Here is a 24,308-nt window from a genome sequence, read left to right on the forward strand (position 1 = left end):
GAGCCTGTGCTCCGCAATGGGAGGGGCCGCAGCAGTGAGAGGCCCACGTACCACAAAAAACAAACAAACAAACAAAAAAAGTTAGGTTTCCAAGCCAAACAGTAACTCGAAAAATATTTAAATAAGTACCCTATTTAACGCTAATTTCTGCCACAGATTTTTCTTCATTTTAAAGCATTGTTCTCTGCCTTAATACTATAAGGAAGTAATAAGCCCACAAAAAATATTTGCTATTCCTCAATTAAATTTACACTTCTCCCTTGCTGCACTAAGAATTTAGAGCTAATGGGTCCATGTACTGATAACTGCAATCATTATCAGTTATGAGCTGTATTTTAACAGCTTCCAAATGAAATCCACTATAGTCACAAACTGTTTTATAAGGCTATCTTAATGGCATACATTCCAACTAAAGCCTGATGCTAGAAGAGAAGCAACTCTTTAGAGAGAACAGGATAGCCAGAAATTTGCTGGAAACATTTCATTAGATCATACACCTAGATACACAAATAGAGACAATTTATATGATGCTTTTTCTTAGTGCAACACAAAACTTCTTAAAATAAACAACTTAATTTCTCTGTATAAGGGTGATACATCTTGGGGTCAGATGTTGGCCTTTATCTAGGGTTAGGCTGTTCTGCCATCTTGATAACACCAGGGAGATAATACACAGAGTTAAGGTAGGTGTCTTCCTAGAGAAGGCACCTTGATTTATCTCTTCTCCCTAAGGTAGACAAAGTTTGCATCTCCTAACGTACTTGTTCTACTACTTTAAACATGAGAGTAAATGAGGAGTCTGAGAAAAGTCTGACCTCATGTTCATATAAAGTATTTAAAAAACCACCTCTCTAACTCATTTTATATTTCTTTTCAAAAGGGTGATTCACAGAAGGTCCAATTCAGCACGTGCTCATTTTATACATGAGGAAATCCACCTTCCTTGCTCCACCCTTCTAAGTGACACCTGCTACCAGGATGACTAAATTAAGTAGCCAATAACTATGCCTAAATACCATCCAGCAGAAAAATGTTAAATATTATTAGATTAAACCTTCAGAACTGAGCCTATGGGAAAGTAAAGGTGTTACGTGCCCCCCTCCCCAAATTTTTACAGTGAGTCCTGAGTACCTCAGAATATGAGCTTATTTGGAGATAGAATCTCTACAGAAATAATCAAATTAAAATGAGGTCATTAGGGTGGGCCCAAATCCAATATGACAGATGTCCTAACAAAAAGGAGAAATTTGAGCACAGAGAGAGGCAAAGAGAGAAGACAGATGTGAAGAGACATATGGAGAAGACGACCATCTACAAGCCATGGAAAGAGGCCTGGAATAGATCCTTCCCAAGAAGGAACCAATCGTGCCAACATCTTGATTTAGGACTTCCAGCCTCCAAAACTGTGAGACAATCAATATCTGTTCTTTAAGCCAGCCAGTTTGTGGTACTTTGCTATGGCAGCCCTAGAAAAGTAATACAAAAAGATATCCCCAAGCTAGAGAGGAGGGACAGTCATGTGACATTAAAAAGTGTCTCAAGGGCTTCCCTCGTGGCGCAGTGGTTGAGAGTCCGCCTGCCGATGCAGGGGACACGGGTTCGTGCCCCGGTCCGGGAAGATCCCACATGCCGCCGAGTGGCTGGGCCCGTGAGCCATGGCCGCTGAGCCTGCGCGTCCGGAGCCTGTGCTCCGCAATGGGAGAAGCCACAACAGTGAGAGGCCCACGTACCGCAAAAAAAAAAAAAAAAAAAAAGTGTCTCAAGTTCAAGAGGATAGAAAAACAAAGGTGTGCTTCATCTTCAATCTTAAAAACTAAAAAATAAAACCAGAGTCAGTAATCATAGAACAAAATCTTGCTACTGGAAAGAACCTTAAGTATAGTCCATTCAGCATTACTGTTGGCAAGTAACCGTCTGCACAGCCCCCTTCAGCTCCTGCCACTTTGCTCTTCTCCCATTAACAGCAAAGCTCCCCGAAAGAACGGCCTCTTCGCACCGCGTCTGCCTCCTTTCTTCTCTCTCTCCTGAACCCACTCCCTGTCGAGCTGGTTGACTGACTGACTGTCTCTACCACTCAACCAAAACCGCTCTTTCAAGATCACTGACGACCTCCACTTCGCAAAATCCAAGCATCAATTCGCAACATTCCTCTCACTAGAGACAACAACCGTGTTTGATTCAGTCCATCCCTCTCCCCTCTTTCAGCACTTTCTTCATTTGGCCCCTGGGACACCATTCTCCCCCATCAGCTCTCTGAACTCTCCGGATGTGTCCCAGCACTTGGTCATTGACCTCTTCTTTCTCTACCTAAAGTCCTTCCTAGGAGATCTTAGGAAAGCCTATCACCTCTTTCAAACACATAAAAATATATTTTGTACACAAAATATACACCGAATCCAATAGCTTCCCATGACTCCACCCCACCACCCTAATCTAAGCTGCGATAATGCCTCGTGAGACTGTTGTGATAATCTAACTGATCTGTTCTCACCCAGGTCTCCAGCATCTATTCTCCACATAGCAGCCAAGTTGATCTTTTTACACAAAAAGCATATCACTTCTTGTAATACCCGTGGAGGGTTTTGAGCACAGAATAAAAAGCAAAGTCTTTAACAGGCCCTAGAAGATGCCATGTCATCTGCCACACCCCATCCAGATGTGTCCTCTGCGTCTGCATCTCCTGTCTTATCTCCCTCACTCATTCCACTCTAGCCACACGGGGTCACTCTCCTCTGAATATGGCAGGAGTACACACATCTCGCAGCCTTTGCCCTTGCTACTCCACGTGCCTGGAAGCCCTTTCCGCAGATGTCCACATGGCTTGATCCCTCTCTCCATCCAGGTGCCACTCAAATGCCACAGCACCAAAATCCCTTTCCTGACCTCTTAAGATACCTCCTCTGTCCCCTCACTTCCCTTATTTTTCTTCTTAGATTTATCGCCACCCATCATATATTTGTGTGATGTCTATTTTCTACCATGTTATAAACTCCATAAGAGCAGAAACTCTGTTTTTTTGTTCACTGATGAAGTTAAACAAAAGAGGAGCTGGATAAATATTTGTTCAAAGAGCAAACGAACATCACATGGCCAGCCAAAGAGTAGGTATTAAATAAATGGCACTTGGAAAAATAACCATTAGACAAGTGATTCTTAACCACAGCTGTACACTGCAATCTGTTTCCTGGACCCTGGTCTCAGAGATTCCTAAATTAGAAACAAATTATCAGCCTGTGATTCTAATGTGCAGCCAGGTTGAGAACCACTATATTAGATATAAGTTTCTTGAAAGGTTTTTTTTCATCTTTGGTACCTCTGGCACAGTGGTTGGCAAAGTGATTAATAATGTTGATTAAATGAATGAATCCATAAGAAATAGTCATTTATAGTGTTTGCTTGTTTACTTCTATGAAGATCTAACTAGTTTACAAAGTCCTTTCCAATGATAAACATCTTTAAAGGTTACAATTCTTGGGCTTCCCTGGTGGTGCACTGGTGGGAATCGGCCTGCCGATGCAGGGGACGCGGGTTCATGCCCCGGTCTGGGAAGATCCCACATGCCACGGAGCGGCTGGGCCCATGAGCCATGGCTGCTGAGCCTGCGCGTCCGGAGCCTATGCTCCGCAACAGGAGAGGCCACAACAATGAGAGGCCCGCGTACCGCAAAAAAAAAAAAAGAAAGAAAGAAAAAGTTTACAATTCTTTCTTAATCTGAAGAAAGATGTTCCTCACTATAACCTCTACTCACTAGCCCCAGGTCTGCTGTTTGAAATACACTTGAAGTCCATTCTCTGAAGGTAGCTGGTAACATATTTTAAAACAATCATAACAAGCCCTTTCATTGGGCTTCTTCTTTAGTCAGGACAAATGAAAGCAAATGTAGGCAGGGTTATGCTCCAGATTCATTCTGCTGGGCAGTGTGTATCTCAGCCACAAATAAGGACATTTAACCCAGGTTTTGAAAGATAATTAAAGGTTAGCTGTCCTGGAAAGAGGAAATGGCTTTTCAGACATGGCCATGAGCAAAGGAACCAAGGATGGCAGTGCATGATAATCTCTGGAAACTGAGATTTGTGGTTAGATCGCAGAATAAGAAAGAGGCTGAAACAGGAAGGGAGTAAAAGGCAGAAAGAGAAAGTTAGAAAGGTTGCCTAAGGCCACATGACAAACAGCCTTGTATACCATATTAAAATGACTTATTTTATGACTAACTGGATCCACCTGGAGTTTAGAGATGAGAAGAGGACCAATGAAATCAAGTCAACCACTATCAACCAATCAAAAATGAAAGCAAGAAGAAAAACTCGTTTCCAGTAGAGAGGAAGATGATGAATTTGGTTTGGGATGTATTTAATTTGAAGTAGTCCAGGATATCCTACTAGAAGCATCTTTGAAGGAGCTGTCAAATGCTTTTGGAACTTGATGGAGAATCAAGCACTGGAGGTTGCATTTAAGACTCATTTAAACAAAGGTTGTAGGTAAGACAACAGTTGAATGAAAAATACTAACAATGGTTCTCCATAGTGGGATTGCAGGTGATTTTTCAACTTTCTTGCTTGTTCAACCTACTCAAATTGTTTATAAGTATGTATTGTTTCTATTTAAAGAAAAAATAAGAATGAATAGAGTAAAATATGGATAAGATCATTCAGGGAGGACATGTACACATGCAAAGAGAAGAAGATAAAAAGCAAAAACCTGGGAAAACCAGCATTTAGAAAGAAGTAACAGAAGAGTAGCTAGCTAAAGGAATAAGGATATAAGACTGAGTGATACAAGATTTCAGTATCTCAGAAAACAAGAGAGGAGCAGCCTGAAAACAGATCCAAATGCTGCAGAGAAATAGAGTAGGATGAGGATTAAAGAAACCACTGGTAATTAGGAGATGATTACATAACAAGAAATGTAGGGAAATGACTGAGACAAAAGCCAGACTACAGTGAGCTGAAGAGAGAGTAGGAAATTACAGAAATAGAGGTAAAGAGTCTGGTTTTGAAGGGAAGGTCAGAAACAAGTCATAACTGGAAAAAAAGGTCAGGTGAAGGACTAGCCTACCTTTATCTGTGTCCACCTTGGAGACTGCAGAACTCACTACTACGAAGTCAAGTGAGTCACATTCATTCTCTCTGTGCTACCAAAGTCATCATCTACTGCTACAGAAGAAATAACCCTAAATGGAACAGGTCAGCCTGTGTCACAATCATAGTTCATATCAGTACCTTCTGCCTTTCTGGAGGAAAAAAAAAAAGAACCAGAATTTGCAGAGCCACTATTATTCAAAAGAGTTCTTACCTTATTCTAAATGCAAACATGTTAGTCAACCAAATTCCCATCACCTCTTACAAAAAAAGAAAAAAGAAAAGATACAACTAAACCTAGCTATCTTGCTGTATTTATGCTTAGAGAAATATAATTTCAAGGCTTGCTGTCAAGTCTGTTGACCTGGTCAGAAGCTCGGCGGGTGTCCCTTCTCGAATGAATGAATGAATGAATAAATAAATAAATAAATAAAATCTAACTAATAATGAGTATATTTAGTTGTCCTTCCAAATGAATACAAAGACTGTTCTCATTATCCACAGAGTCTGCAAACCAAACAGTCATCACCATAAATGAAAAAAAAAAAGTCCTCGTTTTAGACTCTGAATGAGCAGCGGGAGGTCCACCTTTCTCACCTGCACTCTGAGAGACATGTGTTCATTAACTGATAATGAAATGATCCACAGGCAGACAGGCAGGCACGTGGAAGCAGTTCCAACAACAAGTTTATCTAACTGACTGACTAAATGATTAGCTCTTGCAAAAAATCAAGATTTGTCTGAAATATCACTAAACACTGAGTAGAACAGAAAACTCAATTAACTCCCAGAATATCTCGGAAGGCCGAAAGTCCCCTAGTGCTTAAGCTTACATTTTAGGCTGCTGCTGTTGCACTTTATAAACAACCTATTTGGAGTACTCACTAATGAGTTCTTGATATTCATAGATTACATTATCATACTGGAGCTTCAGAATATCAAGTCCTGTGATTACAACTGTCATGTTAAAAATAGATGGGCGTGTGTGGTAGAGCCATACGATGGAATGTTACTCAGCAATAAAAAGGAACAAGCTATTGATACAGACCACAGTGTGAATCTCAATATCATTATGCTAAGTGAAAAAAGCCAGGCCAAAAAAAACAAAACAAAACAAAAACAGTGCATGGTTATATGATTCCCTTTATAGAAAATTCTAGAAAATGTGAGAGAATCTGTAGTGACAGAAAGCATATCAGTGGCTGCCTGGGGGCAGGGTAGAGGAAGGGCTGCATTACAAAAGGGAGGCAAGAAGCCTTTGGGGGTACTGGAAATGGCTATCTTGATTATAGTGATGGTTTCACGAATGTATACATATGTCAAAACTGACCAAATGGTAAAAAATTCCAAAAAAATTCAAAAATTCAAAAAAAGAAAAGGAAAGGAAAACATTAAAACAGTTGTGGTAAAATGACAGAACTACAGTCCATCCATTTTTATTCTCAATTGTCTTTGGTATATACTGTTCTTACAACAGAGTTTGACCTTTTATTTTTGAAGTTTTACAGGTCTCCGGTTTAAGACGTCATCAGACTAACACCCCTCGCCCTCAGTTTCATCTCCAGGACCATACAGATAAAGATAGAGGCTGAACATGCCCTAGGTCCAGTGCCTGTCATGTGCTGCTTACCGTGGAAAGACTACAGGCAGCTCTGTTACTTCAGAATTCTAAAAACATTCTCCTAATCAAGAATCTAGTATAGACAGAACGAGATCCCCTCAGTTGATCAGCACAGCATGGGAAGAAGACGTGCCTGACAGAAGAAGTTGGTCTAGGGACGCTGCACAGACACCTCATCCCAGAGGCAAGAGGACTAATGGCCACGCACACAGCTGTGTGGGGGTTAAACACAGTGGAACAGGGAGCTCCCCTGGTGAAGACATGTGCAACACTAACATCTGCCCTGGAGGAGATGGTGGATTCTGAAACACAGGAAAAGGGGATTAATACCTTGAAAAAAAGGAAGAGTCTGAAAACGATTGACTAAAGGAGAAAAAAATTATAAATAGCTGCTTGGTGCACTTTAATAAGACTCAGTACATAGTCTCTTGGAAGCAGCTGTAGGGAGCTGTAAGTATAGACCAGTTCTATGTAGGCAGAGTGGAAGGCAGTGGGGTTCTGTGGGGTTCAATGAGGTCTCTGGAGACAAATACATCCCAGTCTCGTGGCTCACTAGCTGTGTCATCTTTTTCAAGTTATTAATTGCCTTTCACCTTCAGTTTCCTCATCTCTAAAAGCAGACGCATGGATTGCTGTGAGGATTACTGGGTTTTCCTTGTTCTTTTGTTTTTTTAATTAGTCTTGCATGATGATTCTTTTCTATTTTTAATTTATTTATTTTATTTATTTATTTTTGGCTGTGTTGGGTCTTCATTGCTGCATGCGGGCTTTCTCTAGTTGTGGCGAGGAGGGGCCACTCTTTGTTGCTTTGTGCGGGCTTCTCACTGCAGTGGCTTCTCTTTCTGCAAAGCACTGGCTCTAGGCATGCGGGCTTCAGTAGTTGTGGCATGCGGGCTCAGTAGTTGTGGTGCACAGGCTCTAGAGAGCAGGCTCAGTAGTTGTGGTGCACGGGCTCAGTTGCTCCACAGCATGTACAGTCTTCCCGCACCAGGGCTCGAACATGCGTCCCCTGCGTTGGCAGGCAGATTCTTAACCACTGCGCCACCAGGGAAGTCCAGGATTACTGTTAATATAAAGTGTTTTACACATTTAATTGCTCAATAAATGGCACTTGTTATCAAGAAAATCGAAGATAATAAACTGACAAAATACTAGAATTAACAAGGCTGCTTTGTAAGAGACTAGGTATGCAGTTAATTTTCAAAACACGATGGCTTTTCAACACAGGGAAAAATCAAAAGGTAAAATGGTAGGGGAAACTGCCACAGAAAACAGTAACAAAAAAATAGTTCGGGCTTCCCTGGTGGTGCAGTGGTTGAGAGTCCGCCTGCTGATGCAAGGGACGCGGGTTCGTGCCCCGGTCCGGGAAGATACCGCATGCCGCCGAGCAGCTGGGCCCGTGAGCCATGGCCGCTGAGCCTGCGCTCCGCAATGGGAGAGGCCACAACAGTGAGAGGCCCGCGTACCGCAAAAAAAAAAAAAAAAATTAGGTATACAAAGACTGTGCTGATGAAAAACACAGAATGCTTCAAACACTGAAGCAAATTCGACCTTCAAATATGAAAATAATACTGTAAAGATGACATTTTTTCCCAAATAAATGAAGAGATTTAACAGAATCCAAGAGAAAATTCCACGGAGAATTTTTTTTTTAATTTTTCAAAATTATTCTAAAGTTGAACTGGAAGACTAAATGGAGTGAGAACAGCTGAGAAATCCTGGAAAGAAAAGCTAAAGTATTGTATAAAATCATATTATAAAACTCTGTAAGCAATCTTGGTAAAAAAAAATCAATAGATATAAAGTAGCCCAAAAGATATCAAATAAATGTGTTTATATAATATGCCATATGTTATACATAAAATAGATTATAAAGAATATATATGTGTGTGTATATATGTGTGTGTGCGTATATATATACACACACACACACATACGATAGATGGTATAGAAAACAAATCAGTGGAGAAAGGATGGATTATGGATTGCTTGAATACTATTTGTGAAAACTGGCTATTCAGAAAATAAAGTCCAAGGTCTACCTGACAACAAGCACTGAATAAAATTCTACATGAATTAAAATGTGGGAATAAGTTCACAGCATATTGTTAAATGCAAAAAAAAAAAATTATCAAACTGTATGTACAGAATAGTCCCATTTTGTCAACATACATGATAATTCATAATGAAATATATGCTGAGATATCTGATAGAGTCAGTAGAGCCAGATGGTTAAGAGTATGGACACTGCGGGGGTTAGCCGGGGCTCACAGTAATTTAACCATGCAGGAAGTATTAGGACTGAGCTCATCAGAGTCTGGAGGATTGGGTAAGTGAGTTAATACATGAAATGCCTTTAAACTGTACCTGGCTATTGCTCTTTTTATATGTTATTCCTATTACAAACACTAAGATATTAAGAGTGGTGTGCTTATTCGATGGAATTAAGGGTGGTTTTATTACTTCACTTTTCTAAATGCACATACGGGCTGGTGGCACAGTGCTTAAGAATCTGCCTGCCAATGCAGGGGACACAGGTTCGAGCTCTGGTCCGGGAAGATCCCACATGCTGCGGAGCAACTAAGCCCGTGCGCCACAACTACTGAGCCTGTGCGCTAGAGCCGGCGAGCCACAACTACTGAAGCCCACGTGCCTAGAGCCCATGCTCCGCAACAAGAGAAGCCATCACAATGAGAAGCCCGCGCACCTCAACGAAGAGAAGCCCCCGCTCTCCGGAACTAGAGAAAGCCCGCAAACGGCAACGAAGACCCAACGCAGCCAAATATAAATAGATTAAATAAATAAATTTATTTTTAAAAATAAATAAGTAAAATGCACATATACTGCTTTTCATTTTAAAAAGGTCAAACGTGAAAAGTGAAACCATAAAAAAAAATGTTAGAAGAAGTGATGTTAGCATTTATCTGCTCTTTAGCTAGCAAAGCACTTGCTAGGGTACCAAGCTCAGATCTACTTAAGCATCTACTGATTATCTTGGCTCAAGTTATCTTCTAGTATGCTTTATTGATATGCCCAAGAATTATCATAGAGCAGTCTGTGCTAAATTTACATTTCAAATGGCCAATTCCTCCCGTTCTCAATCTTAGAATGTTAAACATCAAAGGGCATTGCTTTATGTTTACAATGTAGCAATCTTAGAATACAGTGCTAAGGATGACATATTAAGAAAGAATGTGTCCTAAGATTAACTCACCAAGGAGAAAGATTTATCTTCTCACCTGTTACAGTAGGAATGTGTATACATTCATTGAACTGCCCCTTAAATCTACCACAGTAATATAGGCACAGTGCAGTAAACCAGAACTCAGGACAGCAGTGGCCCAGGACAGCAGTCTGTCCCAACAAAACAGGAACCATGCAACTTTCAGAGTTCAAAGCAGCAGCACATGGCTCTACAGATATAAAACATCTTTTTGGATGAACTAAATACTGCTTTCTTCTATCTATTACCCACTAACCCTAATCTTGTCCTCTAAATGAGCATTGTAGCAATGCCCCTTAAGCATGACTGCACTTACTGTTATTTGAAGTTCACTATTACGGTCCCCTTAAGTCTTCTTCAAGCTAAACAGCCTCAGTTCCTTTGATCAGTCCTCAAGTATTTGGAGATACTCTCCAAATAGTTCATCTTCCTAATTCACACCTTAAACCAACATCTCCCTATTTCAATGTCCCTCTTCAAATACTGCACCTAAGTTGTATTACTGACCTGTTAAGTATCCACTTTCTATGAGCCAAGCACTCTGCTCATATTAATAGAAACTAGGAACCCTCCCACCAGCCCATCATTGCTGTTAGCAGCTACATGACATCTGTGGCTTCAAAATTACTTTTAGGCAAGAATTCCTCACCTTATGCTTGAACATCTAAATTTCAGAACCAAAAAGGACAGTCTACATTTTGAACAATTATGTTTACCCATTATTCTAGCCTTTTGCAATCATTTGAATCCCAGTTCTGCTTTCCAACTCATTAGGCATCTTTCCCAGCTTTGACTTGACAAAATTTGGTTAAGACTTCTCAAAACCAAACTACTGATTCAATAGTAAAAGCAGAACAGTAACAGGACGGAGACTAGATACTAAGACCAAAGGTATTACATTGGAAAACTTCCTTCAGCTTAGCATCAAGTCCTTAAATTAATAACCTCAGGGTACATTTGTTCAAATATCCAAGACTCTGCCTAGTTATACCATCATTCAGCACATACTTCTGCATGTCGTCCACAAGGATATGATATTTCTAATGCCTAACCGAACATCAAGAATCACGTGTCTGTATCATACTGCAGATTTACTGGTCACCTATCCCTTCGACCCTCAGCCAGTTTCTGTGCTATCCTTCTCTCCTGCTCGTGCCTTTTCAGGCTCATTCTCAGTCACTTCTTGCTCTGCTTGCCTCTTAAATGCTGGTGTTTCCCTGAGGTCTCTCCTCAACACCTGGTGCTCACAGTCTAGGTGACGCCATCAACACCACTGGCTTCAACTACCTCTTATGTGCCCCTGGCTCCCAAGTCACCTCTTGGCTACACTTCCGAACATCCACCTGTCTCTGGGAGAGCACTTTAAACTCAGAATACCAATAATGAACTCATCCTCTTTCTTCCAGCAGCCTCATTCACCTCCTAAATTTTCAGTCTCAATGAAAGGCAGAGCGTCTACCAAGTGGCCCAAGGCAAAAACCCTAGAAGTCGGGTAGACTGAAATTTATCACTCAGCTGTCCAATCCATCACCTAACCCACGCCCCATTCTGTCATTTGCTTAGCTCTGACACTTCTTTCTTCCCCGTGAGAGAGGCAACATCCCCTAACTGATCTTCCTGTCTTCAGTATTACTCCCCTTTTATATCCCTCCACTCGGTAAACAGAATAATCTGTCTAATCTGATGTCAGTGGTTCCCCAAAGCTTTTCTCACAAAACCCTCAGTCTCTACCTTCCTCATAATCTAGTCATCTCTTGCCATTGTCACCCAAGTGCCTTCACTCTAGCCCGTGAAATGGTCATATGATTTAATTCCTCTGTGCAGTCATACAATCAGTTTTCTTTGACTGAGATAGGCTGGCCTCTGTGCATCCTGTAAAGCACTTCTGGAAATCTTTCCAAACTCAGATCAAACAGCACCTTCTCTGAGACCAGGGTTCCTTAGTGGGATGCAGTCCCTCCTCTCTGTGCTTCTATAAAACTCTGTCAGGGCTTCCCTGGTGGCGCAGTGGTTGAGAGTCCGCCTGCCGATGCAGGGGACACAGGTTCGTGCCCCAGTCCGGGAAGATCCCACATGCCACGGAGCAGCTGGGCCCGTGAGCCATGGCTGCTGAGCCTGAGCGTCCAGAGCCTGTGCTCCTCAACGGGAGAGGCCACAGCAGTGAGAGGCCCGCGTACCGCAAAAAAAAAAAAAAAAAAAAAAATCCATACATACATAACAAAATTGTAAATCAACTATATACATCAATTAAAAAATAAGTAAATAAATAAATTTTTAAAATAAATAAATAACACTTTTCACTGTTGGCTAGGGTATAGCTCATATTTTTCAACCTAAGATTTCTGCTTCAATTTTATCTTCAATAATCAGAAATTCAGAAAACATTCTGTGTTGTTGCTTATGATGATCCTTTTATACTACAAAGAATTAAAAACAATCTAACTGCCCAAAATTAAAGTTAATCATTCATTCAGCACAGTGCCAGGGACTGTTTGAGGTGGTAGGGATACAGTAGCTTATTTAAAAAAAAGAAACAGGAAGGGAGGAAGGGAAGAAGGGAGGGGGGAAGGGAGGGAGGGAGGGAGGGAGGAAGGAAGGAAAGGAGGGAGGGAGGGACTGCCTTGTCTTTATGGATCTTTGCTGAGAGTGGGCTCATAAAAACAAACTATCAATAACTAATTTAAATGTGTATTATGATGGATGCTGAAAAGTACTACGGAGAAAAACAAAAGCATGAAATGGGGATAGACAGGAAGAGGCTGCAATTTCAAGTAGGTGGCCATCTTATGAAACGATGACAACTGAGTAGAAACCTTCAGGACATGAGGGAGAAAGGCAAGCAGATAGCTGAGAAGAGAGCTGCAGGCAGAGGAAAGAAGCAGGGCAGAAACCCTGAGAAAGAGCTTCCGTAACACGTTCTGGAAAGAGCAAGGAGACCGGGGAGGCTGCAGCAGAGGGAAGAACGGGGGGAGTAGTAAGATGACATGAGAGGCTTAAAGGAGGCCGGATCATGTTGGGCCTGCAAGCCAGCATCAGAGCTTCGGTTCTGAACGAGGCCTTAGAAGAGCTCTGAGCAAAAGATAACAGCTTTTGACTTATGTTTAATGTGACCTCTTGACTGCTCTGCTGAGCTCTAACTGGAGATCAAGATGGAAAGTTACAGCCAAAATCCAGGCAAGATACTATGGTGCTGTGGCCCAGTAGGTACAGGCCAAGGGGTGAGAAGTTCTGACTCTGGCTATTTTGAAGGCAGAGACAAGAGAGTTTGCTACTAGACTGGATATAAGACATGGGAGAAAAAGAAGCCAGGGAGAGTCCAGAGTTTGAGACCTGAGTTACTGAAGGGAGGACTTGGCATTCAAGGAAATGGGGAAGACCACACTGGCATTGGCTTGGGGCAGTGGAAGGAGCTTGGTTTTGGACGTGACAGGTTTGAGGTACTTATCCAGGCAGAGTCGTCGAGGCTGTGCTTGTCAGGAAGCCACGGGATGGTCCACGCAGGAGATGTAAATTTGAGAGCGGTCCATATGCAGATGGTATTTAAAACCAAGAGACTGGATGACATCACCAAAAGTGTGAGGAGTCAGGGTGACCGAAAAGATAGGACGGTTAAGGATTGAGGCGGGGAATCCTCCATGTAAAGAAGTCAGGGAGACGAGGTGGAACAGGCAAAGACAGAAGGATCACAGCAGAGCAAGAGAAAAACCAGGAGAGCATGGTGTGCTTGAAGCCAAGTAAACGTTGCAGCAGTGACGAACAGTCAGCTGGGTCCGGTGTCCTAATAAGGCAGGGAAAGGTGAAGAATGACAGCTGGACTTAGCAAAGAGGAGGTCATTGTTGACCTAAAAGAGCATTTTCAGTGAAAGGCTGAAGTGAATGGCTCATAAGTAAACAATGGCAGATATTCAAATGATGCTATATTTTGCAATATATCGCGTATTAAAATATTTTATAAATATTACCAAAATACTTATAAAGAAACATTAATGTCATTGGGAAATGCTTACAATAATAGGAAAAGATACAACTTCTCCATAAAATATGCACTCACTCATGGTTTTTAAAAAGGAAAAAATAGGGCTTCCCTGGTGGCGCAGTGGTTGAGAGTCCGCCTGCCGATGCAGGGGACACGGGTTCGTGCCCGGGTCCGGGAAGATCCCACATGCCGCGGAGCGGCTGGGCCCATGAGCCATGGCCGCTGAGCCTGCGTGTCCGGAGCCTGTGCTCCGCAACGGGAGAGGCCACAAGAGTGGGAGGCCCGCGTACCACAAAAAAAAAAGAGGAAAAAATATATAGGTAGGAAATGTGCTGAAACATTAAATGCAAGATATCCTTAAGTGGAAGAATTAGAACTGACATTTCTTTTTTTTATACCTTTGCTGCTCTAAACTCTTCACAATGTACAACTTCTATCGTTAGAAAAAATACGCCTATAAAATGCTTTTGCCAGTAAATGAATTTTCCTACCCACATCCCAGTCCTTTCACATCTCAATCCATCCCCTTAGAAATGGTGTTCTTAGCTTACACAAGAATAATAATATATGGCAGTGCATTAAAATTTACAAAGCATCTTCAAATACATTAGCTTGATCCTCACAGCAACTCTAATGGGGGTAAGGCAGAAGTTACTATCTCCATCTGCAGACACAGAAAGACTCAAAGAGGTTCATTTGCTCAAGGCCACACAGGGCTCAGATTGGAATAAGTTCTTCAGTTACCTTCAAGACTACTTCTACTATAACAAGGAGATGCTTTGCAGTTGGAGCAAAATGTAAACAACAGTCCTCCCCCATAAGTAACAAACACTGGAAAACATTTACCAAGAAGGTTAGCCATACCCTCTTTTTTTTTTTTTTAATTTTTTGCTTTATAACAAATTTAATCAGTTATACATATACATATGTTTCCATATCCCCTCCCTTTTGCGTCTCCCACCCACCCTCCCTATCCCACCCCTCCAGGCGGTCACAAAGCACCGAGCTGATCTCCCTGTGCTATGCGGCTGCTTCCCACTAGCTATCTATTTTACTACCATGTTTTCTATTCCAATGTCTACCTCAGAGAGAGGCACTTAATCATTTCCATGTTCGCTTCTTTTCTCAGGCTGTAAGCTCCTAGAGAGGGGTGACCATATCCTCTGCATCCTGTGTTATCACCAGCATCTTGCCTCGTACCTGGTGTATAGAAGATAGTTGAGTAGCACTTGCTGATGTGCTTCATGGTGGGGGGAGGAGCTCAAGCTCCATTTGATGCAATTATTTTAGGAGTTTCTAACATGCCCTGCAGAAGCAGGAAGTCAGACAGGGTTACAGTTGAAGGAATTTTAGCAATAAAACAGGTTCCTGGGTTTCACACAACTAAACTGTATCCCTCACTCCCTCACTTTATACCTAGGGCAGTGGTCTCCAACTTCAGCACGCCTTGTAATCCCCTGGAGAGCTGGCTGTGACAGATTGCTGGGCCTCAATCCCAGAGTTTCTGATTCAGGAGCGTGTGTACGGGGCCTAAGAACTTGCATTTCTAACAAGTGCATGGGGAATGTTGACAGTCCTGGTCTTAGGATCACACTTTGAGAACCACTGACGAAGGGAAAAGAACTTCATAGAAGTGAAGTTTTGAATAAGTTAAATAGTATCCTGAACTCCAGAGCCATAAACTGACTTGAGAATAAACTTCAATATATTCTGATCACTGGGCTTTTGTTTCAGAGTCTGAAATCTGGTACAATTAAGAGAAGGTGTCAGATATGGGGATATATGTATAGATGATTCACTTTGTTATAAAGCAGAAACTAACACACCACTGTAAAGCAATTATACTCCAATAAAGATGTTTAAAAAAAAAGAGAGAGGGCTTCCCTGGTGGCGCAGTGGTTGAGAGTCCGCCTGCCAATGCAGGGGATACGGGTTCGTGCCCCGGTCCGGGAAGATCCCACATGCCGCAGAGCAGCTGGGTCCGTGAGCCGTGGCCGCTGGGCCTGCGCTCCGCAACAGGAAAGGCCACAACAGTGAGAGGCCCACGTACCGCAAAAAAAAAAAAAAAAGAGAGAGAGGTTGTCAATTAGGATTAAATGCCTTATAAAAATCAATTCCTTTCTATAGCTGAAAAAAGTGGAAGCCACTCACTCACTCTATGATATTTTCAAGGCAGTGATTCGTGCTCCCAGAGAAGAGGACCTGCACCTTACTCATTTTTAAAACCCCCAAAATGCCTTAAACAAAAAGACAGTTAATCACTGCTTGCTGAATAGGATGAAATTCCTACCCTAATGAGTCTATTATGTGTTGGGTGGGGTGAGAGGCAGGTGTTCAGAGCCTCTGGTAAAGCATATGGCACCTTTGAGCGACTTAGAAAATGGCACCCTCTCTGGGCATATGACTCCGAAAAAGGTCCTCCTTCCTCTGGATGGATGCAGACCTGTGCCAAGACAGCTGGCTGGCCACCCTGAGCACTGGCTGGATTCCAGCTCTTACGTGACCCCACAGGTGGGTACCACTCACCCAGCTATACAGGGCAGGCCTGCATGTGCAAAGCCTTTGTAGGACAGTGTATGGTTGCCCAAGAGCAAACAATGGGCTGGGACTGGGATCCAGGGAAGAGAAGAGAACATCTGTCTGTAGTACTCCAGAAAAGGTTAGAGGAAGTTAGAGGAACTGACCTAGGCCAAAAGGCTTCCTCTGGATGAGGCGTTCTAAAACCACCACACACAACGTCCTACTCAGCTTTTGGGTCTTAGTTTAAACATCTTTTCCTTGGGAATCCCTCCCACCCCAACCAGACTAAAAAGGCTATACATGCCGACCGTACACAGTTCCCATCACAGAACTTATGACAGATGGAATTACCTGATAGGTGGTGTTGTTTTGAGTCTGCCCACATCAGATTATACAGCTCAGTATGGGGAAGGACCATACATTTTATTCAACATTTTACTGCTAGCACCTGGTACAGGAGTACATAATAAATATGTGTTTAATGTTGAAATATTACATTTAACTTCAATTAAGAAAGGCAAAAAGGGATAAGGATTAGCCACGGTTCCTTCAGGGGGAAAGAAAAGGCCACCCAAATTTAACTGGTGTTTTCTGACAAGCAAGAATTATTCTAAGACTCAAGGCACTGCTGAGGAATACACTCTAATAGGAATATGTGCCACTCTATACTATGCTCTGCTATTTCCATCCCTTGCGCTAAAATATGACACTTCACAGATCTGTCAACTCTTGGTTTTACATTGTAAATATTGATGGTGTGAATACTTGCTCACATTTGCCTAAAACATGAGAAATGGTTCTGAGCGTAAGAACTTGAAATGGAAAATTCACCTTCACAAGCATAACAGGCAAGATTAATTATGTTAACGGCTTGAAAACAGAGGCCAAGTCCTAACTTCTGCAGCAACAGTGTGGCTTTAGAATCTCTAACCCCTTAACCCACAGCCCATGACCTTCAGAGGCTTCCTGCAGAAAGGCTAAAGGTTATTTCTCAGCTATGCCCAGCAAAGTCTAAAACAGAAGATATGACCATTTACAAGTCTACTGACTTCTGTGGACACGGAAGACCCAAATTCTTACCAAATCTCGGAAGGCTATAATGATAAAATCTACTCTATCACTACTGCCTCGGCCCCCAGTTAATACCTCCACAGGAACCACTGGCGCGTTAAGCACCAGGGAGCTAACTGTCAAACTCAATCTTCTCTTTTCAGGTCTCATCTCATTCGAATTTCTTTGGACCACTGACACCACAACCAACTCCTTTCTTCATCAAAGGCGTTTCTCCCTTTCCCCATGACTACACTGTTGCATTTCCCTGACACTTGCTATTCCTTACATGTCACCTCTGTGGGCTGCTTGGTTCCTGCCCCCTTTAATGTTGGTGAAACCCAAGTTCTAACTTTCGTCCTTTGTTCTCACTCCCTGGATGATCCCATCCAATCCAGCAGTGTCAACCTTGCCTTTCATTCAAGTGATTCCTGTATCTCCACACCGGCCCAGACCGTGGCCCTGAGCCAACTGGACCTGCTACCTAACTGCCTACTGAACTCTCTAGAGGTCAGCTCTCCAGAACCAAGCTCCTTATCTCATCTTCCTCACGCTCCTCCTCACAGAGGGTGCAGGTATCATCCTCATTCCTTTCCCTCACCCTCCACATCCACCCACTGTCAATTCTATCTTCTAACATCATCCCTCTTTTCCATTTTCACTGCTGGTCATCATCTGAGGTTCTGTCATCCTTTACCTGTACTCTTACAATTGCTCCCGGCAGGTCTCACCTCTTTCTATTTCTCAGCCCTCTCATGTGACCTCCATACTGTTGCTGAACTAAAGTATATTGCATCACTCCTGATTCTTTTTTTTTTTTTTTTTTTTTTTTTTGCGGTATGCGGGCCTCTCACTGTTGTGGCCTCTCCCATTGCGGAGCACAGGCTCCGGATGCGCAGGCTCAGCGGCCATGGCTCATGGGCCCAGCCGCTCTGCGGCATGTGGGATCCTCCCGGACCGAGGCACGAACCCGTGTTCCCTTCATCGGCAGGCGGACTCTCAACCACTGTGCCACCAGGGAAGCCCACTCCTGATTCTTAAATCCTTCTATTGCTCCCTGTCACCCACCAAATGAAGACCAGCTTCTTAGCATGACAGGAGGTCCCCTATGATCAGGCTTCCACCTGCCTCTCAGCCTCATATCTCATTAAGCTTCTCGTAGCACGCAGCACTCCAGTTATAACTAGTTACAGCATAACTGTTCTGTGCTTCTGCCATTTTCAACCTCTGCTCTACGTCAGAAATATCCTTCCCCAAACCAGCCCAACCTCACATCTGACCCTTGTTTGCTCGGCAAATTCCTACCCATCTTTCCAGGCTCACTCACTTCTTCTACAGGGCCGTTTCTGATCCTCCCCACTAGATTATGGCCCCCCTTTTCTCTCATAGCACCAAATCACTTCACTGCAAATGTTAGTTTACACATCTGGCTCATCCTTAGCCAATTAAATTTTATTTTTTAATTTGTAATTTCACATCAGCTGATATTTCACCTGGCACTTTAGTTTAAGCTCAGTAACTGTGGAATGAAAACTGTTGGCAAAGAAAGTCATCATTGAATCAAGATTCAGAGAGACCAATAGAATCACAGACGTAGGACTGTAGAGAAGTGCACTAAGAATCAAGCTAGTCTGTGATTTAATTTTCCAGATTTAAATAATGCATACATAATCCACTTAGTTCTGTTCTTTTCATGCACTTTTCTCTCACACAGTCTATCTTCTAATACCTTACTCCAACTCTGATTCATCTGTTGGCTTTTATCTTTTTTTTTCCTCTGGCAGCCCCATTAAGTCCTCTTCTTCAATGAGTCAAAAATTCCATTACATTCAACTCTTGGATAAGCCTATCCTCTGAACGTCTGAAGTCTCATTGTAGACCCTTCCTGAAACATCAGGATCTAGGTCTGCTAATCTAGCAATCATCAAATCTGATATGTATGTATGTATGTATGTGTGTGTGTGTGTGTGTGTGTGTGTGATTTATTTTCCTTTAACTTATCTTCATCCATCTTATCCTCACAATAGAGACAGGCAGGTCCCTTTTTATTACTATCATTTTACAAGTGAAAAGTAGATACCCAGAAGCCCAGAGGATATTTATCCTTTATAAGTTCCCCCATAAACAGTTTGAAGAAAATTAATTCTGTACTTTCTGATATCCAGTCCTCATTTTTTTTTTTTTTTTTTTTTTGCTTAAACACCATTTATCAAAGTCACATCCTATTGTTGTCCTTCAACCGCTGGCACATTGACTGGACTTTTATTGCTGTCTCCCCTTCCTGTTTGTACTTGTATGTCCACCCTGCTGACTGGATCCCCAGCTGAGCATTCCAAAGTAATCATTTTTCTCCTCTTTTCAGCTCCATAATCCAATGACTTTGACAAAGGAAGCTGTATTATATTTGAGTTTCACCCCAAAGTCCAATCCTCTAGCAAAGAATCTAAGTGAAACCTTACCCACATCCCAGCTGTCTTTTGGAAGGGCCTCTTTTCTGAACTCAGGCAATCATAACTAGATTCCTCCCAGGCCAATTTTCTCTGCTTCTGGTCCTTCCCCTTTTGCTGCTTTCTGCCAAAACCAGGCAAGGTAAATGAGCGTCCCTGTAACTTAGTTAAACGTGATTACTTTCATAAAAATACTGATACATGAGGACGAGACTAAAACTACTGGCAGCAATGAGGCTTAGAATTACCTGAGGATTTTCCCTTCAACATCCTCTCCTGTTATTAAGAGTTGGCTTTAGTTTCCAGCCTCAGAACCCTCACTTTTCACGGCTTTCACGGTCCTCCCCACCACGCGGTGCTGTCCCTTACGTGGGGCATTCATGTCCTTTTCTGTTACTAAAGAGGAGAAAGGGATACACCGGCAGGAGTGGGCACCAGAGAGTTATTTTAACTATGTCTTTGCTCACAGGAGTTTGGCCCACATTTCCATAGCTGCATCTCAGAGGAAGGACCCTCCCTACCGGTAAGCAGAAGCAGAGCCTTAGCCTCAACACCTGAAAAACACCTGCCCTTCTCACATTCCTCTTAAAAACAGAGAAAAACAATGATCAACTGCGTTAATTAGCTCAGTGGGTTAGACCGGGTGCCGAGAAGCAGATTCAGCCCCTTGGCCCCTCCTATGTCCAAAGGAACCTCTAACTCTCCATCATCTTCCAACTGTTTGTCAGTCATAAGGAAGAATATAACTGGATCTGTGCATCACCTTTCTAAAAATACAACTAGCCACACACAGGCTCCAGAGCATCCTCCCATATATTTTATTTATTTCCATAAATTCAAAATTGAAACCTCAAGGAACTGAGTCGCATGCAATTTCTAAAGTCAGTACAATTAATTGAACACAGCCTTCCTGAACCTTCCGCCATCTCCCTGCCTCTGGTTTCAAGATTTGTCTCAGGTGGCAGACTCTTACTCCATTCTGCCTGGGTATACAGGGTAGAACATGTGCTCACCTAAAGGATCAGTCTAGCTACAGTGGCCAAGCAACACCCCCACTGGCCCTGACTTTCACCTGTTTCAAGTAGAGTCTCCAATACTAAGAATTAATTTTACAAGAATCTTAAGACTTTTCACTTCAGAAAAAAAAAATAGGTTTTGCATATTGGGACTGGGGGCTGGAGGCAAGGTTTTAAGTTTGTCCTGTTACTATTCAGTCTGAAGATGCCCAAGAAGCAGCTTTCTGTGGAAGAATGGACTATTCCCAGGTGATAGGAGAATACAGATTAAACAACTAATTATACTAATAAACTCTGAAATTAAACACAGCTGTTCATTGAGTTCTTGCCCTGATTTCCCCAATTATAACACTATTGTGTGCTGGCACACATGCCTTTGATCTGATTCTCTTTCATTTCAGTCTGTCCTGGGACTGAGACCATGGGAAAGGAACGTGAAATCCATGGATGATGGACGATGTCTAGAACGCAGATATTCTATAATTCAAGGCCTGGGTAAAATTCAAAAGTGACACAAAGGAACAAGGTCTGGTCTTGTTTCCCAGAGGGGCTATTAGCTAACCCATTTTTGCTATGTTAAATTAAAATGACCCATCACCCTGATTCTTAGCAATCTCCCTAAAAACCGTAACCACTCCTCATATCCTCCCCAACATAATCACTCAAAGTAGGTCAGAAATGTTGCTTCCTTCCCCTCATTGATTTTCATTAAGAGGATGCACTTTCTGGAACACTAAAGGGAAAGATAAACATCCAATACAAGTACCAGTAATGCCCCTTGTACATTTTTGGCATTGTTAAGTCCAGTTCCCCTAAAAGCAGGGAAAAAAATCACATCACCTATAATTTATCTTTCTTGGCTATATATCAACAATAATCTCAAACTTTAAAATACACAGTAGCAATGCTTCATCCCAGGTGATGAACATCTCCCGAAAGGAGCATATTCACTCTGTCTTTTCTAATTTCCTAGATCACCAACCCACCTCTTCCCTAAATACACACTTTTTTCTTCCTAATTCACATCCACGCTTTGCCAGAAGGACGCCAAGTGACACCACACACTGGCTTAGCAAGTCCCCAGGGCCTTATCTGGAAGCTGAGAGCAGGGGAAGAGGAGGAAGGGGCTTGTACACACTGGGGAGTGGAGGGAGGGGGAGGGGGAGGGGAGCGGGACGCCCTCGGCGGCCGTATCTGGCTCTCTGGAAAAGCTGTGAAGTGAGGGGTCTCCAAATCCCCCTGGCGAAGCTTCCCCAGTCCCCTGCCCTTGCTGAAAGCTCTCCCTCCGCCCCAGGTCCTCAAGCCTGGCACTCCAAGACGGCGCCGCAAAGTCCTTCAGAGCCCTCAAAACACAGGAGCGCGAAACGCATCCCCCAAAAGCCAGCAAAGCCACACACCCTCTCTTGGCCAGCTTCCCGGGGCGGGCAACTTCATCCCTGGAAACAAACGAAAAGCACGGTCCTCCAAGGAAGAAAAGAGGCAGAGAGCAGTAAACGGGCACGACCCTCACCCCACATCTCCCGCGCCCTCCTCGCCCCTCCCCCTCAAACTCCAGGTAAAAGACCAGGTGCGGCTCACCTCCAGGCAAGGAGGAAGCGGGCGGCCGGAGGAGGAGGGCAGGTCCCCAGCCCAGGCCGCTTGACAGCCGGCGAGCGCCCAACAGCAGATCCAGGCGGGGCTCCAGGGAGGCGAGAGCCCGCAGCGGGGAGCCCCGGCCGGCCGCCCCCGGCTCCTCCCCCGCGTCGGCCCCGGGCGGAGAAGCAGCATCTCCGTCCCGCTGTGGTCGGCCCGCCGGCCGGCAAGAAGGCAGCCTCCCCGAGTGGGGTGCGCTCCGGCTCCCGGGCCGCGAGGGCTGCGCGGTCGGCTCGACACTCGCTCACCCCCTGCCCGGCTGCCCGCTGTCAGCTCTGCTGCGCTCGCGGCCCGGGCGGCCGGCGCCCGTGCTCCCGTCACGCCGGAGGGAGGGACCGCGGGGCGCGGGCGCGGCGCGGGGGCGGGACGCGGGGCGGGGATGCAGGAGCCCTGAAGCAGGTGGCGCGGGCGGGGCTGCGGCCCTGCCCGGCGGCTCCTGCGGGGCTGAGCGGCCCCCGGGGGAGGTGCGGGGGGGGGAGCCTCATGACGCGAGAGAGGCCGGGGTGCCCTCGTGGTGTCTCCCGTCCCCAGTCCCACCAGGAGGGGCGCTCCGGGGGAGGGGGGGAAGCCAGAGAAAAATCCAGGACATCAGGACATTGTTTTCCGGCGGCGGGTGTTTAAAATCTTCCTACTTCCCGCGTCACACACAAACACACACGGATGCGCCCCAGGAGCATCCCTTCGTAAGGATCCACGCTAGCTGACGTCAGGCCGAATTTTGGGGTGATTAGGATTTGCATGAAATGGCAGGGAAGAAAGGGGGAATGAAATTTAGATGCAGTTTGTGACTGCGTTTTCCCACCTATTTTATGAAAATAATTACAATACCTAACCCATAAGGTTATTACGAGGATTAAATAAGTTGATGCACGTAAAGCCCTTGAAGAATGCCTGTCAAGCAGCAGATGTGGTGCTTATTGAAAGTAGTAGTAACCGTAATTATTGCTACAGTTGGTGTTACTTCATGGGGATAACATGTAAACTTGGGCAAGTAAGTCCTCTTGTTTCTGCAGGAAGCAGGTTCTCCATCTGTACAGTGACTGGGGTGGTCTTCATTTTTTCTTTCATTCAAAAATATACTGATCCGGGTGGTAGGCACCAAGTGGCAAGCAAGATGAACATTAAGCCTTCGTTAGTGTCAGGGATCTCAAGGGTCCCTTCGTCTAAATTCTGTGAATGGGTGAGTTATCCTGTCGTTCAAAAGGAGCACCCGAATTTCTGATAATCATGTACCTGGAGAAATCTACCTAGCAGATCCAGCATAAGTTGACTTGAATTTGTCTGCGGCATGGTCTCTAACGTCCTTTTTTTCTTTTAATTAATTAATTTATTTATTTTGGCTGCATTGGGTCTTCGTTGCTGTGAGCAGGCTTTCTCTAGTTGTGGCTCGCGGGCTCTAGAGCGCAGGCTCAGTAGTTGTGGCGCACAGACTTAGTTGCTCCCCGCCAAGTGGGATCTTCCCGGCCTAGGGATCGAACCTGTGTCCCCTGCATTGGCAGGCGAATTCCTAACCACTGCAACACCAGGGAAGTCCCTCTAATGTCCTTTTAATAAACATTTCCACGTGAAATGTGAAAGTTCTTTTCTCTCTCTCCCTCTCTATCTCTCTCTCTCCCCTGTCCTGTGTGTTCTGATTATAACAATAATGCATGTTTACTGTAAACATTTTGAAAAATATTGAAGACTATCGGGAAGAATATAAAAATCACTTGGGATCCCACCACCCAGAGATGACACTATTAGCG

General features: G+C 43.8%; 1 protein-coding gene across 1 annotated transcript in view; it reads right to left on the minus strand.

The window, feature by feature from the left end:
• ELAPOR2 (endosome-lysosome associated apoptosis and autophagy regulator family member 2) overlaps positions 1-22,876 on the minus strand; it is a 179,458-nt gene extending 156,582 nt beyond the window's left edge. The window contains exon 1 of the mRNA XM_082632908.1: positions 22,510-22,876. Coding sequence (XP_082489034.1) covers positions 22,510-22,698 — 189 coding nt within the window. The 5' untranslated portion in view covers positions 22,699-22,876. The remainder of the gene's footprint in view (positions 1-22,509) is intronic.
• Positions 22,877-24,308: the final 1,432 nt, after the last annotated feature.

This window comes from Mesoplodon mirus, assembly GCF_964341445.2.
Source record: "Mesoplodon mirus genome assembly, chromosome: 9".
Classification (NCBI taxonomy): domain Eukaryota; kingdom Metazoa; phylum Chordata; class Mammalia; order Artiodactyla; family Ziphiidae; genus Mesoplodon; species Mesoplodon mirus.